The sequence below is a fragment of the Centrocercus urophasianus genome, unplaced genomic scaffold (assembly GCF_019232065.1).
Source record: "Centrocercus urophasianus isolate 14NV4802_14NV808 unplaced genomic scaffold, USGS_Curo_1.0 seq_16, whole genome shotgun sequence".
In the NCBI taxonomy this organism is placed as follows: domain Eukaryota; kingdom Metazoa; phylum Chordata; class Aves; order Galliformes; family Phasianidae; genus Centrocercus; species Centrocercus urophasianus.
In genome coordinates, this window is record NW_024884711.1 from 44,668,001 (window position 1) to 44,679,500 (window position 11,500).

At 39.9% G+C, this 11,500-nt stretch overlaps 1 protein-coding gene across 2 annotated transcripts; it reads left to right on the forward strand.

Moving 5' to 3' along the window:
- The first annotated feature begins 501 nt into the window (after nucleotides 1–501).
- On the forward strand, nucleotides 502–9,371 carry MYL3 (myosin light chain 3). 2 transcript variants are annotated; one of them, XM_042817159.1, is made up of 6 exons: nucleotides 502–530; nucleotides 1,303–1,452; nucleotides 2,607–2,780; nucleotides 4,565–4,642; nucleotides 6,023–6,058; nucleotides 8,769–9,371. In XM_042817159.1, exons 2-5 carry the CDS (start codon nucleotides 1,350–1,352, stop codon nucleotides 6,049–6,051), a joined length of 384 nt encoding a protein of 127 aa, XP_042673093.1. In that variant the 5' UTR covers nucleotides 502–530; nucleotides 1,303–1,349; the 3' UTR covers nucleotides 6,052–6,058; nucleotides 8,769–9,371. The 2 variants fall into 2 exon arrangements, with proteins under 2 accessions (XP_042673093.1, XP_042673092.1); XM_042817158.1 differs by lacking the exon at nucleotides 502–530 and adding an exon at nucleotides 1,190–1,217.
- Nucleotides 9,372–11,500: the final 2,129 nt, after the last annotated feature.

An 11,500-nucleotide genomic window follows, 5' to 3' on the forward strand; every position in this document is an offset into this window, starting at 1 on the left:
CGGGCAGGGAGATAAGCAGCTCAGGGACGCAGCTTGTTTCCCATCCACCTTGGCTGCTGAGATCCCCCCAGGAAAGGACAGAGCTTGGAATGGGGCTTTGACCCCCTTCTCCTGTCAGCAAGGAGTCCAAGAAAATCCACCATTGCCCTCTGCTGGAGTGAGGGATGCTGGTGGGATCCGGGCTTCAGCTGGCGACCGGGGTAAAGATTGGAGAGAGGAGGGGAGGGAAAGTAAGGGAAAGCAAAGGGGAGAATGCAGAGAGGAAAACGGGAGTGTTAATTAGTTCAAAGTAAGAAAAAGGCACCGCTGTTTGAAAGTACTGGATGAGGAAGGAAATGAGTTAGATAGGAATGGAATGATAGAAAAAAGGAAAGGGAAAAAGAAAGGAGGAGAGGAAAAACAGCAGCACTGGAAGAAGAAAGGAGAAAGAGAAATAATAAGAAAAAGAAAAGTAAAGTAAAGAAAAAAGGAGGGGAGGGAGAGGGGGAACTCACTCTTTGGTCAGAAGAAGTGAGGATATGGTCACAAAGGTATGAGAGGAGTGGAGGAGAGTTGGCTGCTCATGGGGAAGGGCTCTGCCTGGGGAAGCAGACAGATATGACGTCACTGGAGTGAGTGGTTGCATCTCCACATGTGTGATCTGGTCTGGCCTCAGGAGCTGACAGCATAGCAAATCTGACTCCTACAGACACAACTGGATCAACTGGTAGAAAACAGAAAAATCAAAGGATTCTTTTAGATATGTCCATTGACACCATTAAACATAGCAACTGATTAATGATAAGGTTTTTCTCATATACTCACCATCCCCCAGCACCTGGCTGTTGTGTGATTATTTCAGTGGGTTATCACAGTGTATCTCATTACCTGCTAATGTAGATGATTTTCCATCTGTGGGCTGTTGGTGCTCTCTAAAAGTATAATACTGAATACAGCTTCCAGTTAGCTATGAGCAGAATGGCTACTGAATTCCGTGCTGCTCTGAGCATTCTTGCTCAGCAGGAAAGATCTCAAGGCCAACCATTCCTGAGGGGTTTTCCACACTTTCTGATGGTAGTTGAGCCAGAAATACCATAAGAAAAGCATTTGACCTCTTTAATTCCATCCCCTGATTGAACCAGGAAATGCAGCAGGAGGAACACAAACATTTCAGATAACACCACTAACAGAGCTCATCAAATTTGTTCCCAGACTGCAAAATAAAACGGTCATGCTGAGTTAATTAGGGGGAAGGGCTGGGCTGGCTTTGACTTTATCTGAGGGAGCATGGCATGCATTACTTTCTATCTTTTTGTCTTCCAGAATTTAAGGAAGCATTCTCACTTTTTGACCGTACTCCCAAATCTGAGATGAAGATCACATATGCGCAATGCGGAGATGTCTTGAGGGCTTTGGGGCAGAATCCAACCCAGGCTGAGGTCATGAAGGTGCTTGGCAGACCCAAACAAGAAGGTTGGTGTCCTCCTCAACATTCATTTTGTAAAAGATCTGTTGAAGAATTAGGGATGAAGTAGATGAGGTCTCCTTTTTCTAATGGAAAGACTAATTATGAAACACCAAAGGGTACAAAACAGTCTCTGCAAATCTCTAGCAGAAAAGTAACCAAGGATGAAACCGATCTGAATGCCAATATCATTGTCTCATATTTAGGAGACTGATTTAATGGCCACATGTGTCAGTATGTTTACAGTGAAAGGATGTTACCTTTTAAAATTGCTTTGATGGCAGGCATTCACTTGTGTTTACTAAAAGCTCAGACATTTGAAGTCAACAAAAGGACAGACTGAAAGAAAAGCCACAACTTGTTCTATAAGAGTGCATGTTAGTGCTCTGTAATAACTGCAGTTGTATCAGCCTTCAACATGCACTGCGTACAGATTATTGTTCATAACAAAGGAAATCTCATCTGGACAGCATATACAATTCAGGGACTTTCCAGGTGACTTCTCTGTCTCTTCCTTTTGCTGAGATTAATGGAAACAGACCATTGGGCCCTCATTCAACAGATGTGATATCTTTTGATATGGCAAAGGCACAGTGCTGGATGGGACAAGTAGTCCTAAGGGACTGTAATGTGCTAAAGTGATGCTTTTGAAAGACAAAGAATCAGGAAAATGAGATGCACAACTCTCGTCCTCTCAGCCCCCTATTCACACTGAAGCTCCTCTCCTGTTGTAGTTTTAGATAGCTCTGTGTTATAGGGCTGCAAGGCAAAACTGACTTCATATCAGGAACAGGCTTCTTTTCTATTGCCTTCTGCTTAGTTTTGTATTTTTATTGCATCAGAAACCTTGGGATTCCAAGTGTGCTTGCTTTCCATGCTATTTGCATGTGACAGACAGATGATATCTGAGGTGGTATGTAGGTGATATCTGTCTATTTATTGGTCTGTTAAAAGCACACTTTTCTTTCTGACAGACCTCTTTTTCCAACTTTGACTATCCATTCCTCTACCTGCACTTACCATATTCCTGCATACTTCTTGCCTCTTTAACCAGGACTTATTGCCACGGTTCTATTCTCACCACCTCCCCTTGCTCCATGCCCCAGCACAAGTCCTCAGCTCAGAATTCACTAAACTTTCAGTTTTATCTGTGCCTTTGCAGACATGAACTCCAAGATGATTGACTTTGAGACCTTCCTGCCCATGCTCCAGCATATTGCCAAGACAAAAGACACAGGCACCTATGAGGACTTTGTGGAGGGTCTACGTGTGTTTGACAAGGAAGGAAATGGAACAGTGATGGGGGCTGAACTCCGCCACGTTTTGGCTACACTGGGTAAGGTGAACCTGTCCTTATACGGTTTCATCACTGAGGTTGGGTGATTTTATGGAGAAAATAACCATGCAAGTCTTCAGTCATCACACTGTCCTCAGATATAAGGACAAAAAAAAACATAACTTCTTACTAATGAAGCATAAGATCACTGACCTGCAGCTTGAACACTTTGTTTTCCTTCTTTCCTCCCCTTCCGTTCTTTCTTCCTTCTTTGTTGTAGCGTCGTATTTCTCCTACAAATATTTTGTTTGTATGAAAAACTGTCAAAAAAAGCTCTGAAAACTCATCTATTCCTACAATATTTGCATACTTTTTTTCTTCACCTCCAAGAAAAGTTCTAGGATGAAGTACTTTTTAATCAGTCATCTGCGTAACAGAATTGTTTCTGAAATGGAAAAGCTCTTTTTAAAGCAGGAATCAATGTTTCTCTGTCCTCTCAAATTTTGACTTCAGAAGCTCAGTTATTCACAAAGAGAGACAACATCAGCACAAGTAACATGTACTACTTTTAGAAAAAGGATGAGCAATTGCAAGAAAGATTTGATTTAGATTAAAGAAGTCCAATCATGGGTTTTGAGCTGTGATATTGATTAAAAAAATAAAATATGTTTTTTAATGATGCTCAGGTGCTTCCATTGAATGACACATCCATTTCTATTCATGATTCAGGGAATAATAATAATAAAAAAGCAATGTTAGTTTTATTTGCATCATGGATACTAATGGATAAGTTTGGGAACCAAGCTCGGTGATGAAAAAGAAACTACTACTACCACCACCAAAAACTCCCAACACACAAAGGCAATACTAATGTCCTATCTAACCTTCCTCTGAACAATGTAAACAGTCTGGGTAGTTTTGTCAATTTTACTGAACTGCAAGAAATTATTTTGAACTTACCATTCTGTTTCCGGAAATCAAAAGTAATGTAGCAAAATATCTGATTTTCAAACAGTGATAGGATGTATTTCAATTTGGAGAGCAGTTCTGTTTCTTAATACTGGTCAAATTCTAAGCACAATCAAGTATTCTATAAATTAGAGCATTTTTTCTGTTTAATTTGTTGTTGAATTTTCATCGGCCCATATCAGCTGAGGACTTGTTCCTTTGTGTCAGAGATCAGCGATGTGTAAGTAGAACAACATAAGTAGCGGGGCAAATCCAATGTATTTTATTTTAACTTCTACAATTTCAGCTCATATCATCCTAAAATTTATCCCACGCATTTCTGGAAGACGTTTGATCTCATCCTCAAACCAGTGCCTAATACTACACTGGGGAGTCCTTCTGAATGGATTCATCTGTTTGTCCAGAATGAAGCCTTATGGGCACATATGAGCCCAATATTTGGATAATTACATAAACAGAATGGATCACTGGTTCAGTTCAGTTCAGAGATCTCCAAAATGATATTGGAATCTCCCTGAACCTCAAAGCAATAGGCACAACAGAGAGTGAAATTTCTGAGAGTTTGTCCAGTGAGGACTTGGTTAAGGACTGACTAAGACCTTCAAGATTTGGCACTTAGAGAAAGCTTATCCTTAAAAGAATGAGGATGTGAACAGGATGCCATGTAGGTTTCCGTATTTATTCTGTCTCCTTCATTTTCGGATCAAATTTTCTGTTTGCAAGGGTAAAACTACCTTTCCTAGCAGTCAGCAACACAGATTTGTGGAAGAGAAAATCTCTCCCTTTTCCCTCATTCTCATTCTAGGATTTTTGAACTGATCTTCATAAATTCTTGAGAATTGCTCAGCTAATTAAATACTTTGCTTTCCACTCAGGTGAAAGGTTGACTGAAGAGGAAGTTGATAAGCTAATGGCTGGCCAGGAAGATGCCAATGGTTGTATCAACTATGAAGGTAGGTATGACCACTCTATTCTGAGCAGTGGTCATGTACTTGAAGGCTTTCATGCAATTTTCCTGTGAAGGCTTAAATACAAGGAAGATCTTACTCCCAAAAATCAGAATGGTATTTTCCAAATTTGAAACCAATCAAATTCATTTTACATAACCAATACAAATAAACTTATTTTACTCTTTTTTTTTTCCCTACCTGAACCCATCTCTTTGTCCTCTAAAAACAAGATAAAGATCTCTTTTGAGAGTTCCTTACAGAAAATCACTAGATTTTCTTTCAAAAATCTTACAAAATATGTTTACCTTAGGATCCTCTTTCGTCCTTTGACCTGAGAATTCTACAAGATTTTCCAAAGACCTTCCAATTTATTCCATTGTTGGTAGACAGCCAGAAAAGAGACTTGGCCCTGAGGAAATGGATCATGCATCTGATGCATCTTGCCAGCCTATATGCTTCAATCTTCAGTAAAACACAGTATTCTAGTAGACAGATATGCTACTGGACACACCTGAGTCCTTTTTTGAAGGTTAAGTGGTGGCTGTTGTATTATCTTGGTGACTTAGCTGGTCTATAATCTTCACTGAACCTTTTATGAATATTTTGGTTGGTAGACTTCTTTGACTTACAAATGCTTGTGATCTGACCTCAGGGAAATCCTTCTTGTAAGGAGCCAGTAAACAGAAATCTGTGGATTTAGACAACCCAAATGTCTTATGAACTTAAAGTAAACTCAGAGAAATTATTAGGAAGGAAAAAAATATTTTCTTGCTGCAATGCGTTTCTCCTTTCTGTTTTGAATTTCAGAATCATGAACGCTTCTTGACGATGGGTGATTTTTTTTTTTAATGGAGAAAAATGAAACCTAAAGCTTTCTGTAAAACAAACAAACAAACAAAAAACTCACAATAACTTCTATGTAATATAATAGAATAATATTTTGGATTTGACACATTTTGTTCGTTTTTTAAATCCAAATTCACCGAAGAGATACAGTCATGACAACTGACGAGGTGACCTGCTGTGGATCCTGGAGGTTTACTCCAGAGGTTCTTTCATTGTATACTTTGGAAAGGCAGTTTCATTTGGTAGCCAGGGGTAAGGGATTAAACAAGCTATAGACTGACTAATATTTGTGTTGATTTGCACTGGCTAGCCAGACTCCTGACTACCTTGCACTGTAATATATATTATCTTAAGGATTTACAACTCATTTAGCACTAGGGTATCTGGAATCTCAATTACAAAGTGATGCAGCATTCTTTACATCACAGGAAGCAAGAGGAATTAATTTAAATAACAATTGAGATGAAACATGTGGGACCTTACTGAGTTTAATGTAGGAGAACTGAGAAATGATCCTGCTTTTTCTCTTCTTTTCAGCTTTTGTGAAACATATCATGGCTAACTGAACACCAGGTAAGTCTCTTCTGTCCTCTTAGAATATCTTATTATTTTGGTTAGAACATCTGAGATAGGCATGGCTTGGGGAATACATACATAGACTTGGGGAATTAATTAGGGAATTAATTCAGGACAGTATTTTCAGCATGTAATACAAGGAATTAGATCAAGAATAAGATAAAATTTTTCTTCATCCTATCAAATGCACAACAAATCGGCACAACTTTTTGGTGTATCTTGTTTGGTGAATTGCCTGCTGACATCTAAAATCCTAAAAGCATTTGACATCCAAAGATGTCATTCTTTTATGTTGAACTGGAAACTTCAAATGATTTAGATTTTTGACGTCCACTTCCAAGGCGCTGCTCCTAAACTTCTCCCAAGAGTCAATGAGAAAGAACTGAGTCCACTAGAAAAAAAGTGGATAAAAAATACAAGTAGATAAGGACTAATGTGTACCTGTTTAGGAGCCTACATTTGGAAGATAACTATTGGACTTCCAAAAACCTGGCTTCCAGATTCTTCTGGCAAATCGATTGGTTTTCCAAGAAAAGAGCTTTGTCCAGCAGATCTTCTGACTTTATTCAGTAATGCTCTCCAAACCGCAGTGCCTTTTAGGGAATCTCAGTCTCGCCATTGCAAATGGGTTGAACTTCATTTCCAGTATTGCCTTGTCATCTTTTATTTTTTTTCCAGTATTCCTGTAAAATGTGCCAGCTGGTTAGAACTGGCATTTACCACTATTTACCTTGGTTCAGCTCTTGAGGAAGGTCTGACCTGATAGTTAACCAACTCTATCTATTTTGCAAAGTATCTGATAGATTGGGAAAGGCAGTGGCTTCCTTCAGATTCGTTCTGGGTTATTTTTCTTCTTCTTTGGTTTATTTTTCTACTCAGTCTTGACCAGGCCTGGCTTTGTTTTGCTTTTGGGGCTGACATTATCCCAGCCCACTGAGACCTGTCTGCCATGTGGTGACTTTTCGTTATGCACACTGGCACTCAGGGGAGTGAGTTAAGTAGGAGTCAAATCCAGGACTTTGGGACTTCTATTCCAAAATATGATCGACCAAAATATAAGCTGTCTTAAAAGCTGACCACTTTTTTCTTATTGTGGTCCATGTGCCTTACTTGCAGGCATTTATCTTCTCTGAACATGCACACATTTTTCCAACACTGGCTCCTAGTTTTGAATTCCGAACGTCTGGACTGGGCCCACAGCCATATTGGGTATTCCTACAGTTAGCATTATCCACGCTTGTTGTTTAGAGATGTTTTCAATCCTTATTCCTTCCCTGAATCCACTGCCATGGGAAATTCCCATTCTGTTGCCTGAAGTCCTTCTAATCACCTAAGACAGGGTTAGCCACTGAAGAAGACGAGTGTGGGTAAGCTATAACGCTGGCAAGAGGCTGAGACTGCAGCATAGGGGACAGCACATGTTTCTTGACTTCTGATGGGTTTGGAAAGGGAGCTGAGAGCTCCCTGTCTCACAGAGAACCAATTGATTTGCCAGTGATGGGTGTCTTTCAGGGGTGGCATCTTCAATTTCTTGCAGTGTTGCTGTTGGCATGTTTAGGGGAAAACAGCTGCAGTCTTTATTCTTGAAAGGCTGGTGGACCTTTGCCATAGAGCATATAACAAACAAACTCCCAAACACTGGATTTGAACTCAATGGGAATCTGGATCACATTCCACAAATAAAGTAGTACCTCGTGTTTTCAGGCTCTAGGTTCCATATACTGGTGGAAGGCTAGATCTGTATCCTAATATAGGAACATTATGGGAGTAGTATTATGTTTTTCTCTTTTTTTTTTCTGAGCGTAGCAATTGTGACAACACAATTTACTTCTGCACAATCAACAAAAGTACCCTAGTTTAAACATGTAATCTCAAGTAGCAGAGCAGTACAGCTGGAGGGACAGTCGACATTATGTTCACAGGGGCTCAGTTCAGTGTCCCACACAGAAGATCTTGGTGGTGCTTGAGATGTTCCTAGTGTCTCAAATGTGGTCTCACAGATACAAAGCAGAGCCTATAGCAGTCCTGCGTCTGGGGTACTCAGGAATATTTCAAGTGTCTTTAGTTGCCAATGTGTCAGGAAGTGGATTTTACCCCACGGCATGAACTTGTGTGACCATAGGAGAAATGCTAGAGTGCATCAGTGTTTGGCTGACATAATATTCCTTGGCCCCATCAGATTAAGATGCTTACATGAAAGCTGGGTATCTCAGTTTCCAAATGTAAAGGAGATCAAGTCAGTTGGAGCATGCAAAGTGATTCATTTCACTCAAAGAAGAGACATAGATACAGAGTCCAACTGCCAGTGCAGAGGAGGAGAAATCTCCATGAACACCGTATTTGCTGTCTGCAGAGGGATGTTCTCAACAGAAGGAGAAGCAGTGGCTCAACAACTGGAGATTTTATTTAATTTTTTGTAAAGCTAGGCCTTTACACTAGCCTTATATATGGCATAGCTCTATCACCTTTCTATATCACTGCTTACCACATTTTATCAACCATTTATATGTTAAATGTAAGATTTCAAGGTTGAGATGGAATCTAAGGATTTTTTTTTGTCTTCTTGCATGAAATCTGATGTCCATTGGGATCTTCATAGGGCCTCACTGCCCCTAAAATGAGTACGCTATTTGGATAACTGAGATTGATTCTTGATGGTGTTGTTTATTTCTGCCTTCTTCCTCTAATGCTTAAAAATTATTTTTAGGACACGACAGGTGTGGAGAAGCCCAGATTCTGGCCTTGGATTTTGATTTATTGGAATGTCTTCTCATTTTCCAGCCCAGATTCCTACTACAGAGCTATAAAACGTATTGTCCCTGCAGTTATTTGGATAAGTGTTTATTGTTTGTTTTGTCTTGTTTCCTCATGGGAAGAAAACAGGAAATTGAACAAACAGAACCAGAACCATGAATACCTGGGCATTTGTAAATGCAGTAAGAGAAAAGAAACGAAGCCAACTGCATAAGTCTCATGTGTGCAAGGAGTATTCTTAGTCTTTGATGAAAAACAGCAAAAAAAGAATTCCCAGCAATCAGCAACAAATGCAAACATTTTTTATATGTTTCTCAGCTTTGGAAGACACTACCTTTAACACTTAAGGTGTAAGGATGAACAACACAAAATAAAGGTGTGTGCTGTATTGCTAGAATGCATCCCTTCTCTCTGTTCTCCACAAGGATATGTTCCCATTTTAACAGTCCAGTCTATGAAACAAATGAAATGTTTTTCCCAATGAAAACTTGAAATTGGTTTCACTGTGCATTTCTTGGTCCTGTTTTTCTTGCAGTAAAACATGGGATTCATTGTCTCTTGAGTTCATCATTTCTGTGTCCGTGTAAGTGAAGGGGAGATTGGAAATAAAAGCTTTACGTTGGAATTGGCTAAGGAAAGCTGACAAGGATGAAAAAGCACACAGATTAAGCTGCCTCATTTTCTGAGGAAAAGTTGTTAGAAAAGAAAAAAAGATCATTCAAGCACTACATTCTTTGTGGGGAAAAAGAAGACAGAAGCTGATACAGCTCATTAGGTAATACAAAATGAAATCTAAGTGAACAGTACTCCATTTAAGCAAGGGATATTGTGGGGGGAAAAAAAAGACAACTTGGAAACTTAGTGGAGAAAGGATTGTCAATGGAACACTGTTATACCAGAGCACTTGTATTCTGTATATTGATATTACAGTGATATTACACTGCTTAGAAATTACAGTATTGGTCATGTCTATGAAGAAGAACTGTTATGAATGAGAGAACATAGAAGAATCAAACTCACCAATATACCAGCTGTAACAAAATGTACCATTGAGTAATCACAAGAGCAAGTCATCAGTTATAGAAATAATGTAAGCTGATAGCAATAACAATTAAGTGCTAAAGGAAATTCAGAAAGATAATGGAGATGGAGGAAAAGAAAGATGTTAATAAGCGCAAAAACATCTTATACCCAGCCTGGCTTAACTGTGCATGAAGATGCAAGAAAAATAACACCACTGTGAATGATTGATTATGGAGAATCGACCTCTGGAGCATCAGTGATGAACAGAGAAATGCACTGAACAGGCCACTTAGGAGAGTAGTAACTAGATCTGCACTAGTGTGTAGAGATCAGACACCAGAGATAGCCACCACCAATGGGTCATCTCCTCAGGGCAGCCCTTCTTTTCTCATTGTTGGCTCCTGAGAGTTCCTAAGTCCTAGTTTGTCCTTGGGCAAACACTATTCAAAAGCACCTTGCCTTTACTCATAGTAGACCCTAATGATAGCTTAATTTTGTTTTAAATTAAAGGAATACAGCAGTTGAAATACATAAGTCTGCCTTTCCTGCTGGCATAGCGTATCACCTGGAAATGTCTCCCACCTCCTCAAGGGATATATCCAGTCTGAAAAACACTTGAGCTCAGGACTTGTCTGCATTATGAGAGCTTAGTGAAAACACTCTGCTACCAGGTACCATCATAAATTTATTGTCTCGTTGTGACTTTCTCCTCTCATTCCTCCATACCTTGTTTTATAGTCACTAAAACTCAACTCCAAACTGGGCTATTTTCATTAGACAGAGTCCCACACCACCTATTCCAGGCCCAGACCTGTGAAAAGGTGTCAATGTCAAAACATTGTTTGTTCTGTTCATGGTGTTTGTTCTGAATTCTCTACAGAGAGATGAAATTACTACACCAGGTGCAGTTCAGGTGTAGTAGAAATCCTAATTTCTCCAGTGAGCCATCAGCTGCTTTATTTCTCATCTGCTAAACACAATGCAACCGCCTTATCTGCCTCTCAGACCCCAGGAAACAGTCACCTTGAGGTACTACACTGAAACCTTGCAGAATGTTTCACCTCACACTCCCAAAATAACATCTGTTCACGTTCACAGATGCAAGTGAGCTTTTTGTCAGGGCAAAGGGGTGACTTTCATCCATACAAGTGACAATACTCGCCGAGTTGGTGCATCTGTCTGTCCTATGCTTGTGTTGTACTCAGTGGTTATCTTAGCAGTACAGGGGGTATCTGTACTGCAAGGTTTACACATTATTAGATAATATTGCTTTGTATTGATCCACATGGTGACATGAATCCAGCTGCTTGGAGTATATGAGACTCACAGGTATACCAGGAAGACTTCAAGGGCTGGTAGTGTTGAAAATGGGTGAACAAGTCCTGTGATAGAGCAATAGGAGGGGCAAAGATCACCAAGCTAAGCATCCATTTGAGTTAAAGTGCACCACGCAAGCACACTAGGGAAGAGAACTGCCAAAGTGCAGCACTGGAGGCAAGCAAGACTTACTAGCAGCAGCACAGAGTAAAATAACAGCTGATGTTTCATCCCAAGAGCATTGGCAGGGCTCCTAATGGAAGGATACAGAGGTCAGTCCAAGGTGCATAAGCAAAGCTGTGTGTGGGCGAAGGCTGGAGCAGTGCCTATTGCCCTTTGTGTCTC